Source organism: Leuresthes tenuis, unplaced genomic scaffold (assembly GCF_036924035.1).
Source record: "Leuresthes tenuis unplaced genomic scaffold, fLeuTen1.0.hap1 SCAF_16, whole genome shotgun sequence".
NCBI lineage: Eukaryota > Metazoa > Chordata > Actinopteri > Atheriniformes > Atherinopsidae > Leuresthes > Leuresthes tenuis.
In genome coordinates, this window is record NW_027325370.1 from 1,033,547 (window position 1) to 1,052,965 (window position 19,419).

Sequence of the window (19,419 nt, forward strand, 5' to 3'; positions counted from 1 at the left end):
TTCTCGCCACTTAATATTATGGGAAGAGACGTTCAATGTTATGGGAAAAGGCAGTTCTCGCCACTTAATATGGGAAGAGACGTTCAATGTTATGTGAAAAGGTAGTTCTCGCCACTTAATATTATGGGAAGAGACGTTCAATGTTATGGGAAAAGGCAGTTCTCGCCACTTAATATTATGGGAAGAGACGTTCAATGTTATGGGAAAAGGCGCTTCTCGCCACTTAATATTATGGGAAGAGACGTTCAATGTTATGGGAAAAGGCGCATTTCTCGCCATTTAATATTATGGGAAGAGACGTTCAATGTTATGGGAAAAGGCGCTTCTCGTCACTTAATATTATGGGAAGAGACGTTCAATGTTATGGGAAAAGGCGCTTCTTGCCATTTAATATTATGGGAAGAGACGTTCAATGTTATGGGAAAAGGCGCTTCTTGCCATTTAATATTATGGGAAGAGACGTTCAATGTTATGGGAAAAGGCAGTTCTCGCCACTTAATATTATGGGAAAGACTAGTGCATGCAGTCAAAAACCTTTTGCTTGATACAAAGTATTATGAGAAGAGAAAAGATGGGGGGAGGAAACCTCCCTCCAGAACTCTTAGCTTTTCTCATAGTTTAACTATAATTTTTCCAACATATTTACTTCTGACATCATTTCATACGTTTCTTTCTAATCAAACTCTCTTCTCAACAGTTTACTTTTGTTTTAAAGGATAAAAATCAGGCAGAACTTGATTAATGATTGAATTAACTTTGATTATATATTTGATAACAGTTAAGGTCCATCATTACTTTGAGTAACCTCGAACTTTATTGAACTTTATTGAACTTTATCGAACTTTATTGAACTTTATCGAACTTTATTGAACTTTATTGAACTTTATCGAACTTTATTGAACTTTATTGAACTTTATTGAACATTATTGAACTTTATTGAACATTATCGAACTTTATTGAACTTTATTGAACATTATTGAACTTTATTGAACTTTATTGAACTTTATTGAACTTTATTGAACATTATCGAACTTTATTGAACTTTATTGAACTTTATCGAACATTATTGAACTTTATTGAACATTATCGAACTTTATTGAACATTATCGAACTTTATTGAACTTTATTGAACATTATTGAACTTTATTGAACTTTATTGAACATTATTGAACTTTATTGAACATTATTGAACTTTATTGAACATTATTGAACTTTATTGAACATTATCGAACTTTATTGAACTTTATTGAACATTATTGAACTTTATTGAACATTATTGAACTTTATTGAACATTATTGAACTTTATTGAACTTTATCGAACTTTATCGAACATTATCGAACTTTATCGAACATTATCGAACTTTATTGAACTTTATTGAACTTTATCGAACATTATTGAACTTTATTGAACTTTATTGAACTTTATTGAACATTATCGAACTTTATTGAACATTATTGAACTTTATTGAACATTATTGAACTTTATTGAACTTTATTGAACATTATTGAACTTTATTGAACTTTATTGAACTTTATCGAACATTATTGAACTTTATTGAACATTATCGAACTTTATTGAACTTTATTGAACTTTATCGAACATTATTGAACTTTATTGAACTTTATTGAACATTATTGAACTTTATTGAACATTATTGAACTTTATTGAACATTATTGAACTTTATCGGACATTATTGAACATTATTGAACTTTATTGAACTTTATTGAACATTATTGAACTTTATTGAACATTATTGAACTTTATTGAACATTATTGAACTTTATCGGACATTATTGAACATTATTGAACTTTATTGAACATTATTGAACTTTATTGAACATTATTGAACTTTATTGAACTTTATTGAACTTTATTGAACATTATTGAACATTATTGAACTTTATTGAACTTTATTGAACATTATTGAACTTTATCGGACATTATTGAACTTTATTGAACATTATTGAACTTTATTGAACATTATTGAACTTTATTGAACATTATTGAACTTTATCGAACTTTATTGAACATTATTGAACTTTATCGAACTTTATTGAACATTATTGAACTTTATTGAACTTTATTGAACTTTATTGAACTTTATTGCTGGTAAACCCTGATTTATCTGAAAATCAGCTTCTATTGTTGAGCTCAGCCTGCTTCCTCTCAGAGGCACAATAAGAGCATTAACTTGCATGTGAGCGTCTGCAGATGTTAACAGAACTAAATTCCTGCTTCACAAACACAGCGGTCCTGTAATTAACTGCTGAAAAACTTTACCTGTCTGTCACTCAGCAGGTAGATGAACTGGTGGTCCGGACTGAACACCATGTCTCTCAGGATCGGCTTCCCCTCCACCACCATTACAGTCTCGTACAGCAAAGCATTCTGGGCCGGCGGTGGGATCCCATCCACACGGATCTGAAACACAGGGCGGAGAACATGTTAGAACCCTGATGGGAACAGAATAAAGATGTTTAAATCAGTTTAAAATACATTTAAAGTCCAAAGTCTAAATAAACTCTTTGAGCCGGTCAGACCGTCAGCGAAAGACGAGCTAAAACCAGACCAAACACAGTTTAAATCAGTCTGAAACTGAGCTGAAATCAGGGCAAAATCACTCAGAAAACCAGCCGAAAACCAGATCCTCCATCAGATCCTCCATCAGATCCTCCATCAGGGGTCAGATCCTCCATCAGATCCTCCATCAGAGGTCAGATCCTCCATCAGATCCTCCAGAGGTCAGATCCTCCATCAGAGGTCAGATCCTCCATCAGAGGTCAGATCCTCCATCAGAGGTCAGATCCTCCATCAGATCCTCCATCAGATCCTCCATAAGAGGTCAGATCCTCCATCAGGGGTCAGATCCTCCATCAGATCCTCCATCAGATCCTCCATCAGATCCTCCATCAGAGGTCAGATCCTCCATCAGGGGTCAGATCCTCCATCAGATCCTCCATCAGAGGTCAGATCCTCCATCAGGGGTCAGATCCTCCATCAGATCCTCCATCAGATCCTCCATCAGAGGTCAGATCCTCCATCAGATCCTCCATCAGATCCTCCATCAGGTCATTATTATATTTCTAAAACAATATTAAAACCTGACTAAGCCTGAAATCCAAACCGAAGCATCGATTGAACTTTTCTTGTTTTGGGTCAAATCTTTTTCACGTGCTGAACGTTGATGAACTGAGATTCAATCAGAACATCATTTAAGTCCATAATGAAGTGGATTTGGCTCCTGTGACTTCCCCACCTGTGCATCATGTGATCCTATAATCTGTCCAATGACAGTCATGTGAAGAGCAAATCTGATCATCTTCATCCAGAGTCTTCCTCTGTGACCAACAACATCCCCCAAAGCTTTAGAGGAGGTCTCACTCTGAAGCGTTTCTGATTCGCATTAAAACACCCGCCATTTCTGAGACGAGAGGGCGAGAAATGGGATTACATTTCAGTGGAGGAAGGCCGACGATGCTGAGGAGGAGTGTTAAATACAGCAGAGCAGCGATGAAGAGGCGAACGCCTGGAAATGTGGAGCGACTAAAATAAGATTCACCAAATCTCTCCAACACCCCCCCCATCCCCCAACCTGACCCAGAAAAACACCACAGAGGAAGAGGAGGGGAAGGAAACGATGAAAGAAAGGAAGAGGAGAAAAAAAACATGGAATAACTGGAAAAATAAGACATGAAGAGGAAGAAACAGCCAAAGAAAAGGAGTTTTCAACACTGAAAGTGAGGAAATGTGCTTTAAAAGAAGGAAAGAAAAGGTGGAGAAAATAAAAGGAAGCAAAAAAGGAGAGAAAATGGAACTGGGTTCGAAGGAAGGAAGGAAGGAAGGAAGGAAGGAAGGAAGGAAGGAAAGAAGGAAGGAAGGAAGGAAGGAAGGAAGGAAGGAAAGAAGGAACGAAGGAACAAAGGAAGGAAGGAAGGAACAAAGGAGGGAAGGAACAAAGGAAGGAAGGAACGAAGGAAGGAAGGAAGGAAGGAAGGAACAAAGGAAGGAAGGAAGGTAGGAAGGAAGGAAGGAAGGAGAGAAAATGTAAATGGAATGGGTTCGAAGGAAGGAAGGAACAAAGGAACAAAGGAAGGTAGGAAGGAAGGAAGGAAGGAAGGAAGGAAGGAAGGAAGGAAGGAAGGAAGGAAGGTAGGAAGGAAGGAAGGAAGGAGAGAAAATGGAAATGGAATGGGTTCGAAGGAAGGAAGGAACAAAGGAACAAAGGAAGGTAGGAAGGTAGGAAGGAAGGAAGGAAGGAGAGAAAATGGAAATGGAATGGGTTCGAAGGAAGGAAGGAACAAAGGAACAAAGGAAGGTAGGAAGGAAGGAAGGAAGGAAGGAAGGAAGGAAGGAAGGAAGGAAGGAAGGAAGGAAGGAAGGAAGGAAGGAAGGAAGGAGAGAAAATGGAAATGGAATGGGTTCGAAGGAAGGAAGGAACAAAGGAACAAAGGAAGGTAGGAAGGAAGGAAGGAAGGAACAAAGGAACAAAGGAAGGTAGGAAGGAAGGAAGGAAGGAACAAAGGAAGGTAGGAAGGAAGGAAGGAAGGAAGGAAAGAGAAAAGGAACAAAGGAAGGTAGGAAGGAAGGAAGGAAGGAAGGAAAGAACAAAAGAAGGAAGGAAGGAAGGAAGGAAAGAGAAAAGGAAACAGGCAGTGAAGGAAGAGGAAAGCAGAGCGAGGGATGAAGGACGAGTGCAGCTCTCAGTGTGTTAATTAGCTGTCTGCTCGTTAAGCAGCTCGACTTAATTAGAGCTGACGAGCTGCACACACACGTGCACACACACGTGCACACACACGTGCACACAAATCTGTTTAACAGAGACACAGCAGAGTGAAGGAGGAGACGTTTAAGTAGGACACTGCAGCACACAGAGAGCAGGAAGAAGAGCTCCTCCATTCCGTCAACAGAAGAAGAAGAAGAAGGAGGAGGAAGAGAAGAAGAAGGAGGAGGAGGAGAAGAAGAAGAAGAAGGAGGACACTGCAGCACACAGAGAGCAGGAAGAAGAGCTCCTCCATTCCGTCAACAGAAGAAGAAGAAGAAGGAGGAAGAGAAGAAGAAGAAGGAGGAGGAAGAGAAGAAGAAGAAGGAGGACACTGCAGCACACAGAAAGCAGGAAGAAGAAGAACTGAACTCCATTCCTCCATCAACAGAAGAAGAAGGAGGAGGAGGAACAGAAGGAGAAGGAAGTGAAGAAGAAGAACAGAACTCCTCCATCAACAGAAGAAGAAGAAGAAGGAGGAGAAGAAGAAAAATAAAAACCTGGTGACAAAGCGTCAGAGGAAGTGACCTCTAACCTTTGAACTGTGACTTTCGGCTCAGATTCGAACCGTCAACACCTGCTTTGTTCAGAACGCAGCCCGAGGACACGCACACACACAGACCTTTGACCTTTGACCTTTGACCCAAACACACACACATAATCCGTCTGTTGGACTTTCTGAGTTTGATTCTGTGTTTTTTACCACATTGTGGACTTAACCCTCCTTATGGGGACAAAAAGGAAAACCTTTCATGTTTGTAATTTATTTCTCCAAATATAAGGTTAGATTTGTGTTATCTTCAGTAACTGGAAGTTAACGTCCTCTGGGGCGGATGAAAGCTACTGTGTGCTGACAGACACACTCTCTCTGTCTCATTAACAGCGGGATAATGTGACCAAAACAAGCCTCCAAATTAGATTTTGGCTTTTATGTCGGCAGCAGCTGTCTGCACCTGATTACAAACACAAGTCAGAAGTTCCACCGAAAACTTTCTGCTGGATTAGGAGGACATTTTGTGGCTGTTTGGAGATGCAGAACAAAACATAATCAGAGTTTCTGCAGCACAGTCAAAACTTCCACTGTTAAAAAGCCGATTTAACTTCCACGGCTGGTTCAAATGAGACGGTTTATGATGGCAGAGTTTCTGTTTTTGTTCATTTTCAGTGTTTATTCTGCTCAGCTGGTCCGATGCTGGTGGAAACATGACACCCCCCCCCCACAGGCCTGCAGCCAGCTGCCTGAAATTCCACTGTAATGCAATCCCATGCAGTGTGTGTGTGTGTGTGTGTGTGTGTGCAGTAACTGTGAGGTCCAGAGTAAAGCTGCCAGCTCATCTGAGATAAACTCACTCCATTACTGATAAAACTGACCCAGTGTGTGTGTATAAGGCTGATAAAGTCATGTTCTGACCCTGTTAGATCCACCGAATGTTCCACATTTATATCAATTTAGGTTAAAACCTACGGCCGACATTTCCTGATTTATTTTTCATGTTCATCTCATTTTAGAGCTAATTGTCTCTCTATGACAACAACATGCACATTTCCAAGAGATATATATGTATATATGGAAGATTATTCACCTGGAAGTGTTCCTAGTTGAATCTTGTCTTTATTAAAACATTCAAACTATTGTTTTTACACTTAAATTATAAATAACAATGATTTTGTAGAGAAATCAGAGCTTCAACTGGAAATTTGATAAATTTACCTTCATTGTGAGATCAATCTGGCTTAAAAAATAATTAGCAGGCAGAAGGTTTGACTTCTGGCTTCCCTGGTGTGACCAAAGGTGTTCCCCAGGGATCGATCCTGGGCCCACTTCTATTCTTTATCTTGTTTTAAATGTTTGTAACGTAGTTTTTCTGTTTCATGCAGCTGATTCAGTGACATTCTGCTCAACTTTGACTTCTGATCAGACTCAGTGAGCTGAAACCTTCAGTTAATGCAGTTTAACTCAATCTGTGTCATTTAAAACTGGTTTTAAATCCAACAAAATGAAAATTATGTAGAAGCTAAGTCACTGAATCTTCCATTTATTTATTTATTATATGTTTTAGCATAAATCAATGATAAATCAATGACTTGACTCGCTGTGGCGACCCGTAATAACGGGAGAGGCCGAAAGAAGAAGAAGAAGAAGAAGAAGAAGCAATGTTTTTCAGTGATGGTCCAAAGAGGCTCATCGCTGCCGCTTTAACATCCAAAACTAGATCCTAGTGAGTTTGTTTACATGCACAGATGCTTGAAATGTGAAATACTGTTACAGAGGTCTGAAATCTTCTGTCCTGCTGCCGGTTATTAGATTCTTTGATTCTCTAAAGGAAACTCGATCGCTGGTTTCTGGCTAAATTTTCTGCAACCTTCACTTCAACATCATCAAAGCTGAAGGAGGTAGAAGATATAAATGTGCTGATTTTAATAATAATTTTAACCCTTCTGTGTTTAGTTGAATCCAAGTTAAAGTTGTATTATGGTTCATTTCTTGGCCCAGACATCTTTAATCTAATCAGAGCCCAAATGTGGCTGAATGCTGGACTTTGGAGGTTGAATGATTGCATATTTATGGCCTGCTGCCGCCTTTCCATCAGCAAAAAGGTGTCAGATCCTAAAGATGTGCATTTATAATGTTCAACATTCACAAATAGACCTTTAAAATCTTATTTATGTTTTCAAATTTCATTGAAATGCAGCTTTTTTTCAATCCTGACTCACGGTATTTTACATCTAAATAAACTAGCAAACAGAATGTTTTCTTTCACAAAACGATTCTAAAAATCAGTTTTCAATAAAAACGTCTGCAGTTGATCATTTTTCTCATTTTTTCTGGGATCAGCAGGTGAAACAAAAGCTTTGGACCCTTTTTTCATGATAAAAAATGACTCCTTTTCAGAAATCTGATGATTAAATTGTCTTTTTTAACGTTTTTCTTGAATCAAAGCTAAAATCATTCTGAACTTTCACCCCAAACCGTCTTATTTAAGTCTTTCTTTAATTCATAATTCATCCCCCAACAGACTGAAAAAGACCACCCTGAGCTGAATGTCCTCCAGGATCCTTTCAGGGTGGCGTGACGGCATTTTTCAGCCTCTCAACTGTCACTTTGAGTGTTTGGCTTTATTTTGGTGCGGCCTTGAATTTGGTGCTTTCTAAAGGAAGTCCTGTTCTGTCAGACACATTAGCGTCTGTTAGCGGACGCATTGAGCTCTCATTCAATCTGTCTGCCTCGCTGTGTCATTCACAAACACATTAGGGAGGCTGAAACTCAACACCTGCACTGCTTTCACTGCAGCTCTCTCAGCATGTTAGCATGCTGCACTCGGGTTTCCTTCAGCTGCTGCTGCCGCTCTCCCTGTTCAACTTAATGTGGACAAATTTGAAAATGATGTTTTCCTTGAGTTCTCCTTTGAAACCGAAGCAGCGCGACAACAGAGCGGCGAAACCACCGAGCGAGAGCCGGAAGCAGCTTGAATGATCTGTTCAAAGCAGGCTGGAACAGGCTTTTCACAGCTGAGAGTTTAATAAGTGCATTTATTTGGTTTCTGAGGACAAAGAACATCCTTTAACTGAGTTTTTCTTCCAGCCTCACAGTGAATGCATAACTGCAAGGTTTGAGACTCTTCAGATGAAGAAGATTTGATGTTAATGTGGGACTTTCAGCCTGTTTTATTCACTGTTGATTTAAACTTCATTTTAAACGCAAAACTTCCACTAAATATACGAACTTTCTTTAAACTTTCTGCTATAAGCGATTTTTAGCCAAACTTCCATCTGAAATCTGCAGATTTTCTCACTGAACTTTTAAATTTGTTGTCTTTAGAATAAAGAAACTAAATCTTAACCTTTTAATCTTCACAAGTTTTATTTCATCCAAGTTAATGTCCAGAGTTTATTTACTCCTCAGTATCATGAACTGGCTCATCAGCGCCACCATCAGGCTTCACAGGCGGGTCACATGACCCAGCTGCTGTAAAACCTGGTTTTTCTGTCCAGACAAAGAGGAGACGGTGAGAAGGAGGAGCATCGAGTCCGCTCAGCTCCTTCAGACAGACATGAAACATTGTTCAGTCAGCCGTCAGACCCCGGGGGAGGAAGACGAAGAGGAGGAAGGGCATTGAAGGGTGAAGGAGGCGGGGGGGCAGTTAAGCTTATTAGTTCATCCCCATCCCCCAACGCACACACTGCAGACAGTAAGACCACCAACTGATGGTTCAGCCTTCAGGCGTGCACGTGCACACACACACTCAACTGATGGTTTTTTTTGTAGGATTTCAGAAATAATTCAATTTGAATAAAAAATATCGTCATGCAGCATAAATCCAAGTTAAATCTACAGATTTCCAAAGGAAGAATTGAACTGAAGAAGGAAACTTTCTGCTGTGAACATCTGCTGCAGTTTATGGCTGCTAACCGGCTGCTAACCAGCTGCTAACCAGCTGCTAACTGGCTGCTAACGCGTGCTAACCAGCTGCTAACCGGCTGCTAACCGGCTGTTAACCAGCTGCTAACCGGCTGCTAACCGGCTGTTAACCAGCTGCTAACAGGCTGCTAACCGGCTGTTAACCAGCTGCTAACAGGCTTTTAACCAGCTGCTAACCGGCTGATGACCAGATGCTAACCGGCTGCTAACCAGCTGCTAACCGGCTGTTAACCAGCTGCTAACAGGCTTTTAACCAGCTGCTAACCGGCTGATGACCAGATGCTAACCGGCTGCTAACCGGCTGCTAACCAGCTGCTAACCGGCTGCTAACTGGCTGCTAACCAGCTGCTAACCGGCTGCTAACTGGCTGCTAACGCGTGCTAACCAGCTGCTAACCGACTGTTAACCAGCTGCTAACCGGCTGTTAACCAGATGCTAACCGGCTGTTAACCAGATGCTAACCGGCTGCTGACCAGCTGTTAACCAGCTGCTAACAGGCTTTTAACCAGCTGCTAACCGGCTGATGACCAGATGCTAACCGGCTGATGACCAGCTGCTAACCGGCTGCTAACCAGCTGTTAACCAACTGCTAACCGGCTGATGACCAGCTGCTAACCGGCTGATGAACAGATGCTAACCGGCTGCTGACCAGCTGTTAACCAGCTGCTAACTGGCTGCTAACAGGCTTTTAACCAGCTGCTAACCGGCTGATGACCAGATGCTAACCGGCTGCTAACCAGCTGCTAACCGGCTGTTAACCAGCTGCTAACAGGCTTTTAACCAGCTGCTAACCGGCTGATGACCAGATGCTAACCGGCTGCTAACCGGCTGCTAACCAGCTGCTAACCGGCTGCTAACTGGCTGCTAACCAGCTGCTAACCGGCTGCTAACTGGCTGCTAACGCGTGCTAACCAGCTGCTAACCGACTGTTAACCAGCTGCTAACCGGCTGTTAACCAGATGCTAACCGGCTGTTAACCAGATGCTAACCGGCTGCTGACCAGCTGTTAACCAGCTGCTAACAGGCTTTTAACCAGCTGCTAACCGGCTGATGACCAGATGCTAACCGGCTGATGACCAGCTGCTAACCGGCTGCTAACCAGCTGTTAACCAACTGCTAACCGGCTGATGACCAGCTGCTAACCGGCTGATGAACAGATGCTAACCGGCTGCTGACCAGCTGTTAACCAGCTGCTAACTGGCTGCTAACAGGCTTTTAACCAGCTGCTAACCGGCTGATGACCAGATGCTAACCGGCTGCTAACCAGCTGCTAACCGGCTGATGACCAGATGCTAACCGGCTGCTAACCAGCTGCTAACCGGCTGATGACCAGATGCTAACCGGCTGCTAACCAGCTGCCCTGGTGACCCTCACCGCTCACTGTACAGGCTATAAATCTCAGGTAAACCTGACCGTGTTTCTCCACCCGGACGTCAGCCGCTCGGTTATTAAAGAATTAATTGAATTCAATTGGCTTGAATTGGACTGTATTATTTTATATTATTATAAGTGCCTTGAGATGACATTTGTTGTAATCTGGCGCTGTATAAATAAAACTGAATTGAATTGAACATTAACGTGCCCCAAACCTTTTCACTATCATTGCAAACAGAAACTTCCTTTAAAAAACAGCTGATTTAACTCGACTTAAATCGACTAATTGATGAATCGGCTTGACTCAGGATTGACAGAAACACTTATCTGTGGCCCAGAAGTGGTTCCACTTTTTCTCATTGCCATGGAAACAATTACAGACGCTATAATAGATCCTATATTTCCATTTACTGCCCCCCCCCTGCACTCAGCTGGACTGAGTGGGAGAACGAGGTGGAGATAAACCGAGGGAGAGAGGATGGAGTGTGAAGCCTCTTCTGTCTCTTCTGGGAGCTGACGGATTTGCTCATTCTTCCATCATCTCCGTGGCAACCGAATAATAATTAATCCACCTCTGTGTGTGTGTGATGTTTTGCGTTGCCCGTGGCGATGCAACGATATCCATCCTTCAATATGTCAGTCAGCAGAGAGATGATGCAACAAGAGAAGGAAACAAATCACAGTCAGAACTGCCTTCAAAAAACGGCCGATTTTAGTGAGTTTAGTGAGTCTGAGTTTCAGCTTTCATGGTGACGAAGAGCAGAACTTACAGGAATGTAAACGACACTTTAACTACAGTCTTACATGTCAGTGTTAACCAATGCTTTATATTTATATTTAAAAGAACTGTATTTACTACTTTCACTTAGTTTAAGCTACCACAGGTTACCACATTGACTCCTTCGTTAGCGGTCCCTAAGAACAAATACAGCCCTGAATCTGAACTCTTCACCTTCAGCAGCTTTTCCAAACAGAACAATGGAGCAACTACAGACCAACTTCTAGCTGTAATTAGTTTAAAAGCTGTTCTTTAACAGCGCTCAAAGCACTGCTGGCTGGGAGAGATGCTTCCATCTGCCATTGATCAACACATTTGTTCAAATCAATTTCAATTCTGTACCAGTTTATTCACCTTTGAGTGGATTTAACCCTTTAAGAACCGGGTTGTTTTAAAGAAAACGTCACTTTTTAACAACAGAATCCATGGTAGAAAGTTTAATCACCTAATCTGCATGTGGTGACATCACTGATGACATCACTGATGACATCACTGCTGAAAAGCTCAGTTTGGGGAGCAGCTGCAGATCAGTATTTGATTGGACACCAGAGCTCAACTGATCAGGTCCAGGATCAGGAAGCAGGAAACAGGATTGCTTCCTGCAGGAAGGTTCAGGGAGCAAAACTCCAGGAAACAGATTCAGAGACTGCAGGAGCTGCAGGAGCTGCAGGAGCAGCAGGAGCTGCAGGAGCTGCAGGAGCAGCAGGAGCAGCAGGAGCAGCAGGAGCTGCAGGAGCTGCAGGAGCTGCAGGAGCTGCAGGAGCTGCAGGAGCAGCAGGAGCAGCAGGAGCAGCAGGAGCAGCAGGAGCTGCAGGAGCAACAGGAGCTGCAGCTGCAGGAGCTGCAGGAGCTGCAGGAGCTGCAGGAGCTGCAGGAGCAGCAGGAGCTGCAGGAGCTGCAGGAGCAGCAGGAGCAGCAGGAGCTGCAGGAGCTGCAGGAGCTGCAGGAGCTGCAGGAGCAGCAGGAGCAGCAGGAGCTGCAGGAGCTGCAGGAGCAGCAGGAGCAGCAGGAGCAGCAGGAGCTGCAGGAGCTGCAGGAGCAGCAGGAGCTGCAGGAGCTGCAGGAGCAGCAGGAGCAGCAGGAGCAGCAGGAGCAGCAGGAGCAGCAGGAGCTGCAGGAGCTGCAGGAGCAGCAGGAGCTGCAGGAGCTGCAGGAGCAGCAGGAGCTGCAGGAGCAGCAGGAGCAGCAGGAGCTGCAGGAGCAGCAGGAGCTGCAGGAGCAGCAGGAGCAGCAGGAGCAGCAGGAGCTGCAGGAGCAGCAGGAGCAGCAGGAGCTGCAGGAGCTGCAGGAGCTGCAGGAGCAGCAGGAGCAGCAGGAGCAGCAGGAGCAGCAGGAGCTGCAGGAGCAGCAGGAGCTGCAGGAGCTGCAGGAGCAGCAGGAGCAGCAGGAGCTGCAGGAGCTGTAGATAAACAGGAGCTGCAGGAGCTGCAGGAGCTGCAGGAGCAGCAGGAGCTGCAGGAGCTGCAGGAGCTGCAGGAGCTGCAGGAGCAGCAGGAGCTGCAGGAGCAGCAGGAGCAGCAGGAGCAGCAGGAGCAGCAGGAGCTGCAGGAGCTGCAGGAGCTGCAGGAGCAGCAGGAGCAGCAGGAGCAGCAGGAGCAGCAGGAGCTGCAGGAGCAGCAGGAGCTGCAGGAGCTGCAGGAGCAGCAGGAGCTGCAGGAGCTGCAGGAGCAGCAGGAGCAGCAGGAGCAGCAGGAGCTAAAGAAGCTGCAGGAGCAGCAGGAGCTGCAGGAGCTGCAGGAGCAGCAGGAGCTGCAGGAGCTGCAGGAGCAGCAGGAGCTGCAGGAGCAGCAGGAGCAGCAGGAGCTGCAGGAGCTGCAGGAGCAGCAGGAGCTGCAGGAGCAGCAGGAGCAGCAGGAGCAGCAGGAGCTAAAGAAGCTGCAGGAGCAGCAGGAGCTGCAGGAGCTGCAGGAGCTGCAGGAGCAGCAGGAGCTGCAGGAGCTGCAGGAGCAGCAGGAGCTGCAGGAGCTGCAGGAGCAGCAGGAGCTGCAGGAGCTGCAGGAGCAGCAGGAGCAGCAGGAGCAGCAGGAGCTGCAGGAGCTGCAGGAGCAGCAGGAGCTGCAGGAGCAGCAGGAGCTGCAGGAGCTAAAGAAGCTGCAGGAGCAGCAGGAGCAGCAGGAGCAGCTGTAGATAAACAGGAGGTGCAGGAGCTGCAGGAGCAGCAGGAGCTGCAGGAGCAGCAGGAGCTGCAGGAGCTAAAGAAGCTGCAGGAGCAGCAGGAGCAGCAGGAGCAGCTGTAGATAAACAGGAGGTGCAGGAGCGCCTCATCTCTGTTCTGGGGTCACATCACATGACGAACACCGGCTTCAGAGAGCCCCCCCCCCCCCTTCTGGGAACCTGACCCAGTTTCAGGTGCTGCTGGATTAAAGCTCTGCTTCCTCAGACACTTTCTTCACATTTTTCTCCCACACTTTTCCTCTCCTCTCTCACTCCTTCTGCATCTCATCTCCTTCCTTTCCTCCCTCCATCTTCCTCTTCCTCTTCTCTAACATCCCTTCCTCCTCACCTTTCCTTCCTTTCCTCCCTCCCCTCAGCTGCTGGTTTCCTACAGTCAGACCCGATCAGCAGCAGCTGTTAGCGGCTCCATATCATTCTCTGAGCTTCTGACTTTGTGTCGTTTCGTTTCTGGAAGCATGAGGAGCAGCGGAGCTGCCTTCTCCTCTTCAGGGACCGTGGGGGAAATGAATCTCCTTAAAGACAGCTTTGACTGAGTTACAGTTTCCCAACAACACACTTTCTTTCCTGGTTCTGGCTCAGCTGGACTCAGGCATATCATCCTGCTGCTGAAGCCCGATGGAGCCAAAGATTTCTGACCCCAGAACACCAACAATGCTCATAAAGAGCTCATCGTTTCGTCCAGATTACCCACAGAACCACAGAGGAAACCGCTGCCTGGACCTCTCCTGTCTGAAGTCACATTTATGTTCACACCTTTGCAGAGTTTTCACCTTTTGTGAAGAGAAATCTTTTTATGGGAAGAAACTGACGTGGAACCAGAGATGAAAAAGACCACAACGAGAATGGAAAACCTTTCTCATCCAGGTCCGATATTCAGTGTTTTAAACACACTCTGAAGTTCAGTTTTATCTATAAAGCGCTCATCACAACAAACAAAGTACCTCAAAATCAATCCAAGCAATTTAATGAAACTCCAAATTCAAATCAAACTCATAATGAGCCAATTAGAAAAGATTGACTTTGCTGGACCAGTCGAAAGTTAAATAACTTAACTTCCTTCGCTTATTTTAATCAGTTTGTGTTCTTAAAAGTGTTCTTAGCCGTTAGCTTAGCATAACGTGGAAGATACAGAGTGCAACCTTCCCACTTTATCCATCCCCCAGTGGGGGAAATTCAACATTTGGATCAACAATGAACTGCAACACCTCCTTATATCGAACCAGAAAAGAGAAAATAGAGAATAGATTCCCACTGATTAACTTGGCTAAATCAGAAAAATAAACAGAATCACCCTAAACTCATACTTAAATAATTCATACAAAATGGCTGACGAAGCTACATGCAAGTTAGCTAAGTCTTCATAAACCCTTCAGGTCCCTGAAATATGAATATTTAATTTATTATTTTAACTTTTGGTCTTTATACGCCATCCAGGTCCCATTCATGTAAATATGTGAGACGGGTCCCCAGGATGTAAATATGTGAGACGGGTCCCCAGGATGTAAATATGTGAGACGGGTCCCCACGATGTAAATATGCGAGACGGGTCCCCAGGATGTAAATATGCGAGACGGGTCCCCACGCTGTAAATATGTGAGACGGGTCCCCACGCTGTAAATATGTGAGACGGGTCCCCACCATGTAAATATGCGAGACGGGTCCCCACCATGTAAATATGTGAGACGGGTCCCCACGATGTGAGACGGGTCCCCACGATGTGAGACGGGTCCCCACCATGTAAATATGTGAGACGGGTCCCCAGGATGTAGATATGTGAGACGGGTCCCCACCATGTAAAAGTGTGAGACGGGTCCCCACCATGTAAATATGTGAGACGGGTCCCCAGGATGTAAATATGTGAGACGGGTCCCCACGATGTAAATATGTGAGACGGGTCCCCACGATGTAAATATGTGAGACGGGTCCCCACGATGTAAAAGTGTGAGACGGGTCCCCACCATGTAAATATGTGAGACGGGTCCCCAGGATGTAAATATGTGAGACGGGTCCCCACGATGTAAATATGTGAGACGGGTCCCCACGATGTAAATATGTGAGACGGGTCCCCACGATGTAAAAGTGTGAGACGGGTCCCCACCATGTAAATATGTGAGACGGGTCCCCAGGATGTAAATATGTGAGACGGGTCCCCAGGATGTAAATATGTGAGACGGGTCCCCAGGATGTAAATATGTGAGACGGGTCCCCACCATGTAAATATGTGAGACGGGTCCCCAGGATGTAAATATGTGAGACGGGTCCCCAGGATGTGAGACGGGTCCCCAGGATGTGAGACGGGTCCCCAGGATGTAAATATGTGAGACGGGTCCCCACCATGTAAATATGTGAGACGGGTCCCCACGATGTAAATATGTGAGACGGGTCCCCACCATGTAAATATGTGAGACGGGTCCCCACCATGTAAATATGTGAGACGGGTCCCCACCATGTAAATATGTGAGACGGGTCCCCAGGATGTAAATATGTGAGACGGGTCCCCAGGATGTAAATATGCGAGACGGGTCCCCACGCTGTAAATATGTGAGACGGGTCCCCACGCTGTAAATATGTGAGACGGGTCCCCACCATGTAAATATGCGAGACGGGTCCCCACCATGTAAATATGTGAGACGGGTCCCCACGATGTGAGACGGGTCCCCACGATGTGAGACGGGTCCCCACCATGTAAATATGTGAGACGGGTCCCCAGGATGTAAATATGTGAGACGGGTCCCCAGGATGTAAATATGCGAGACGGGTCCCCACGCTGTAAATATGTGAGACGGGTCCCCACGCTGTAAATATGTGAGACGGGTCCCCACCATGTAAATATGTGAGACGGGTCCCCACCATGTAAATATGTGAGACGGGTCCCCACGATGTGAGACGGGTCCCCACGATGTGAGACGGGTCCCCACGCTGTAAATATGTGAGACGGGTCCCCACCATGTAAAAATGTGAGACGGGTCCCCACCATGTAAAAATGTGAGACGGGTCCCCACCATGTAAATATGTGAGACGATGTAAATATGTGAGACGGGTCCCCACGATGTAAATATGTGAGACGGGTCCCCAGGATGTAAATATGTGAGACGGGTCCCCACGCTGTAAATATGTGAGACGGGTCCCCACCATGTAAATATGTGAGACGGGTCCCCACGATGTAAATATGTGAGACGGGTCCCCACGATGTGAGACGGGTCCCCACGATGTAAATATGTGAGACGGGTCCCCAGGATGTAAATATGTGAGACGGGTCCCCAGGATGTAAATATGTGAGACGGGTCCCCAGGATGTAAATATGTGAGACGGGTCCCCACCATGTAAATATGTGAGACGGGTCCCCACGCTGTAAATATGTGAGACGGGTCCCCACGCTGTAAATATGTGAGACGGGTCCCCGCCATGTGAGACGGGTCCCCACGATGTAAATATGTGAGACGGGTCCCCGCCATGTGAGACGGGTCCCACGCTGTGAGACGGGTCCCCAGGATGTAAATATGTGAGACGGGTCCCCAGGATGTAAATATGTGAGACGGGTCCCCAGGATGTAAATATGTGAGACGGGTCCCCAGGATGTAAATATGTGAGACGGGTCCCCAGGATGTAAATATGTGAGACGGGTCCCCGCCATGTGAGACGGGTCCCACGCTGTGAGACGGGTCCCCAGGATGTAAATATGTGAGACGGGTCCCCAGGATGTAAATATGTGAGACGGGTCCCCACCATGTAAATATGTGAGACGGGTCCCCAGGATGTAAATATGTGAGACGGGTCCCCAGGATGTGAGACGGGTCCCACGCTTTAAATCCTAACAGTGTAAACATTTACTGGGCCTGTCGGAGCGAGCTGAAGTCTAAACTGGGAGCGGCAGCACACAGACAGACTTTTACAATCACTTCTCAGTCAGACCACACACTTTTATTTTGTGACGTCAAGCTAAAACTTGTCCTTTGGGACGATCTTTATGGATTTCGCTCTAAAACACGGTCAATAACAGGAGGGTGGAGAAGACATGGAGACACAACAGAGAGAGGAGGAGAGATGAAGTCATTCCCCGAGGTGATATGTGAGGATGAAAACGCTTGTGAGGTCACCCAGCTTCCCTCCAGCAGAGCAACACACCCCGGGAAAAACATCCTGCCAGGATCGATACGACTCTGAAATGTTCCTGAAAACTCAAATAATTCACAGCTTTAAAGCAAACATCCGAGCGGATGAAGGCTCCAGTTCTACTGGATCTGAAAGGTTCTGGTTCTGATCAGACCGTGGTGCGAAATCAGAAAAACAAACTGGGTTCAAACTATTGTTAACTCAAACCTATTTTTAATAATTCAGCCCAATTCAATCCATTAAATCCTGAATTTTAATGGATTAATTTCTATTAAATTCTATTAAATCAAAGTCTTTTAATTTGAAAATATCAAATCACAACAAATATCATCTCAGGGCACCGAGCTTCATACAGATCCAAATTAAAACAGCTTCCATCAGAACCAGAACCAGGAAGAAACCTCCATCAGAACCAGGAAGAAACCTCCATCAGAACCAGAACCAGGAAGAAACCTCCATCAGAACCAGAACCAGGAAGGGTGCACCTGCTACAACTTGTTAATTCTTCAATGAATGCCTTTGAACTACAGCAGGAGCCTGGAACAGTAAAAAAGGACAAAGGTAAGACGCTGGCAGAAGCTCCATCTGCAGCCAGCTGCTGATCTGACCAACGATGAGCTGCTAACCGACGGCCTGGAGGGGAGTAAGACGACTCATTTCATCCAAGGTATAAACACACTAAAGTAGCAACACTTAAAATATCTGCACCCCCAGACCTGCTCTGGGGAAGCTCCACACAAGCCTTCATACCAAAAATACCACTAAAGTCCCCACAAGGTCCATGAATAGCTGTGGTCCCCACATTTACACATCTACAAGTATAGCAGAGGTAGTATACACAGATTCCAGGGGATTCCAGGGGATTCCAGGTGCCTCTAAACACGTTTATGTTTATGTCTTTATGCATTTAGCAGACGCTTTTATCCAAAGCGACTTACAGGTAGGCAGGTAGGGTAAGGGGGTCTTGCCTAAGGACCCCTACTGGAATACTGTAATACCTTTCATGCAGGGGATTTGAACCCAGGTCTCCCACATGGAAGGAGGCAATGATACCACTAAACTATCCAGCCCCTGTACAGCTGCACGAAAAACAATTATTGCTTAAAATAATTCCTGGAAACAAGGCAAAGTGCCATAAACACACTGAGGTGGAACAGTTAGACACAGTGAGCCGTCACTGCGCTCTGTGGCAGGAACCGAAGGCATCAGGAGACCCTCCGGCCTGTCATCTGCTGACAGGTGTCACTCCATTCAGCTTTGGTCCTTTTTAAGGGTCATCAAGTTTAACAGGATGCATGACATTTAGGACCAGTTTTGTGCCGTTTGTAGCAGCTAAAAAACTCATTTAAACCACATCTGAGTCAGAAATCACACGTCTTCTCCTAAAAAAAGGTCCATCCCATCACTAAAAAAGCTAATAATACCAATAATACCAATAATAATAATACCAGTAATACCAATAATAATAATACCAGTAATACCAATAATAATAATACCAATAATACCAATAATAATAATACCAATAATACCAGTCATAATAATACCAATAATACCAATAATAATAATACCAATAATACCAATAATAATAATACCAATAATACCAGTAATACTAATATTATCAAAAACATGTGTCTTATGTGTTTACTTTAGAATTGAAATAAACTATAAATTAATGTTGATCCCATCTTGTACCTGAGGAGGTTCAGTTAAACTTTTTTAAATCAGGAGATCTGATTCAAACTGGTGGGCGGGGCTTGATCAACAGCTGACCAATCAGAGCAGCCCTTTTAGGAGGGA

At 44.9% G+C, this 19,419-nt stretch overlaps 1 protein-coding gene across 1 annotated transcript in view; it reads right to left on the bottom strand.

Annotated features, from left to right (window-relative positions):
* plxna3 (plexin A3) overlaps nucleotides 1–3,587 on the bottom strand; it is a 59,637-nt gene extending 56,050 nt beyond the window's left edge. Inside the window, exons 1-3 of the mRNA XM_072366357.1 lie at nucleotides 3,455–3,587; nucleotides 2,544–2,560; nucleotides 2,284–2,424 (exon numbers count right to left, since the gene is read on the bottom strand). Coding sequence (XP_072222458.1) covers nucleotides 2,284–2,424; nucleotides 2,544–2,560; nucleotides 3,455–3,587 — 291 coding nt within the window. The remainder of the gene's footprint in view (nucleotides 1–2,283; nucleotides 2,425–2,543; nucleotides 2,561–3,454) is intronic.
* Between the last annotated feature and the right edge of the window lie 15,832 nt (nucleotides 3,588–19,419).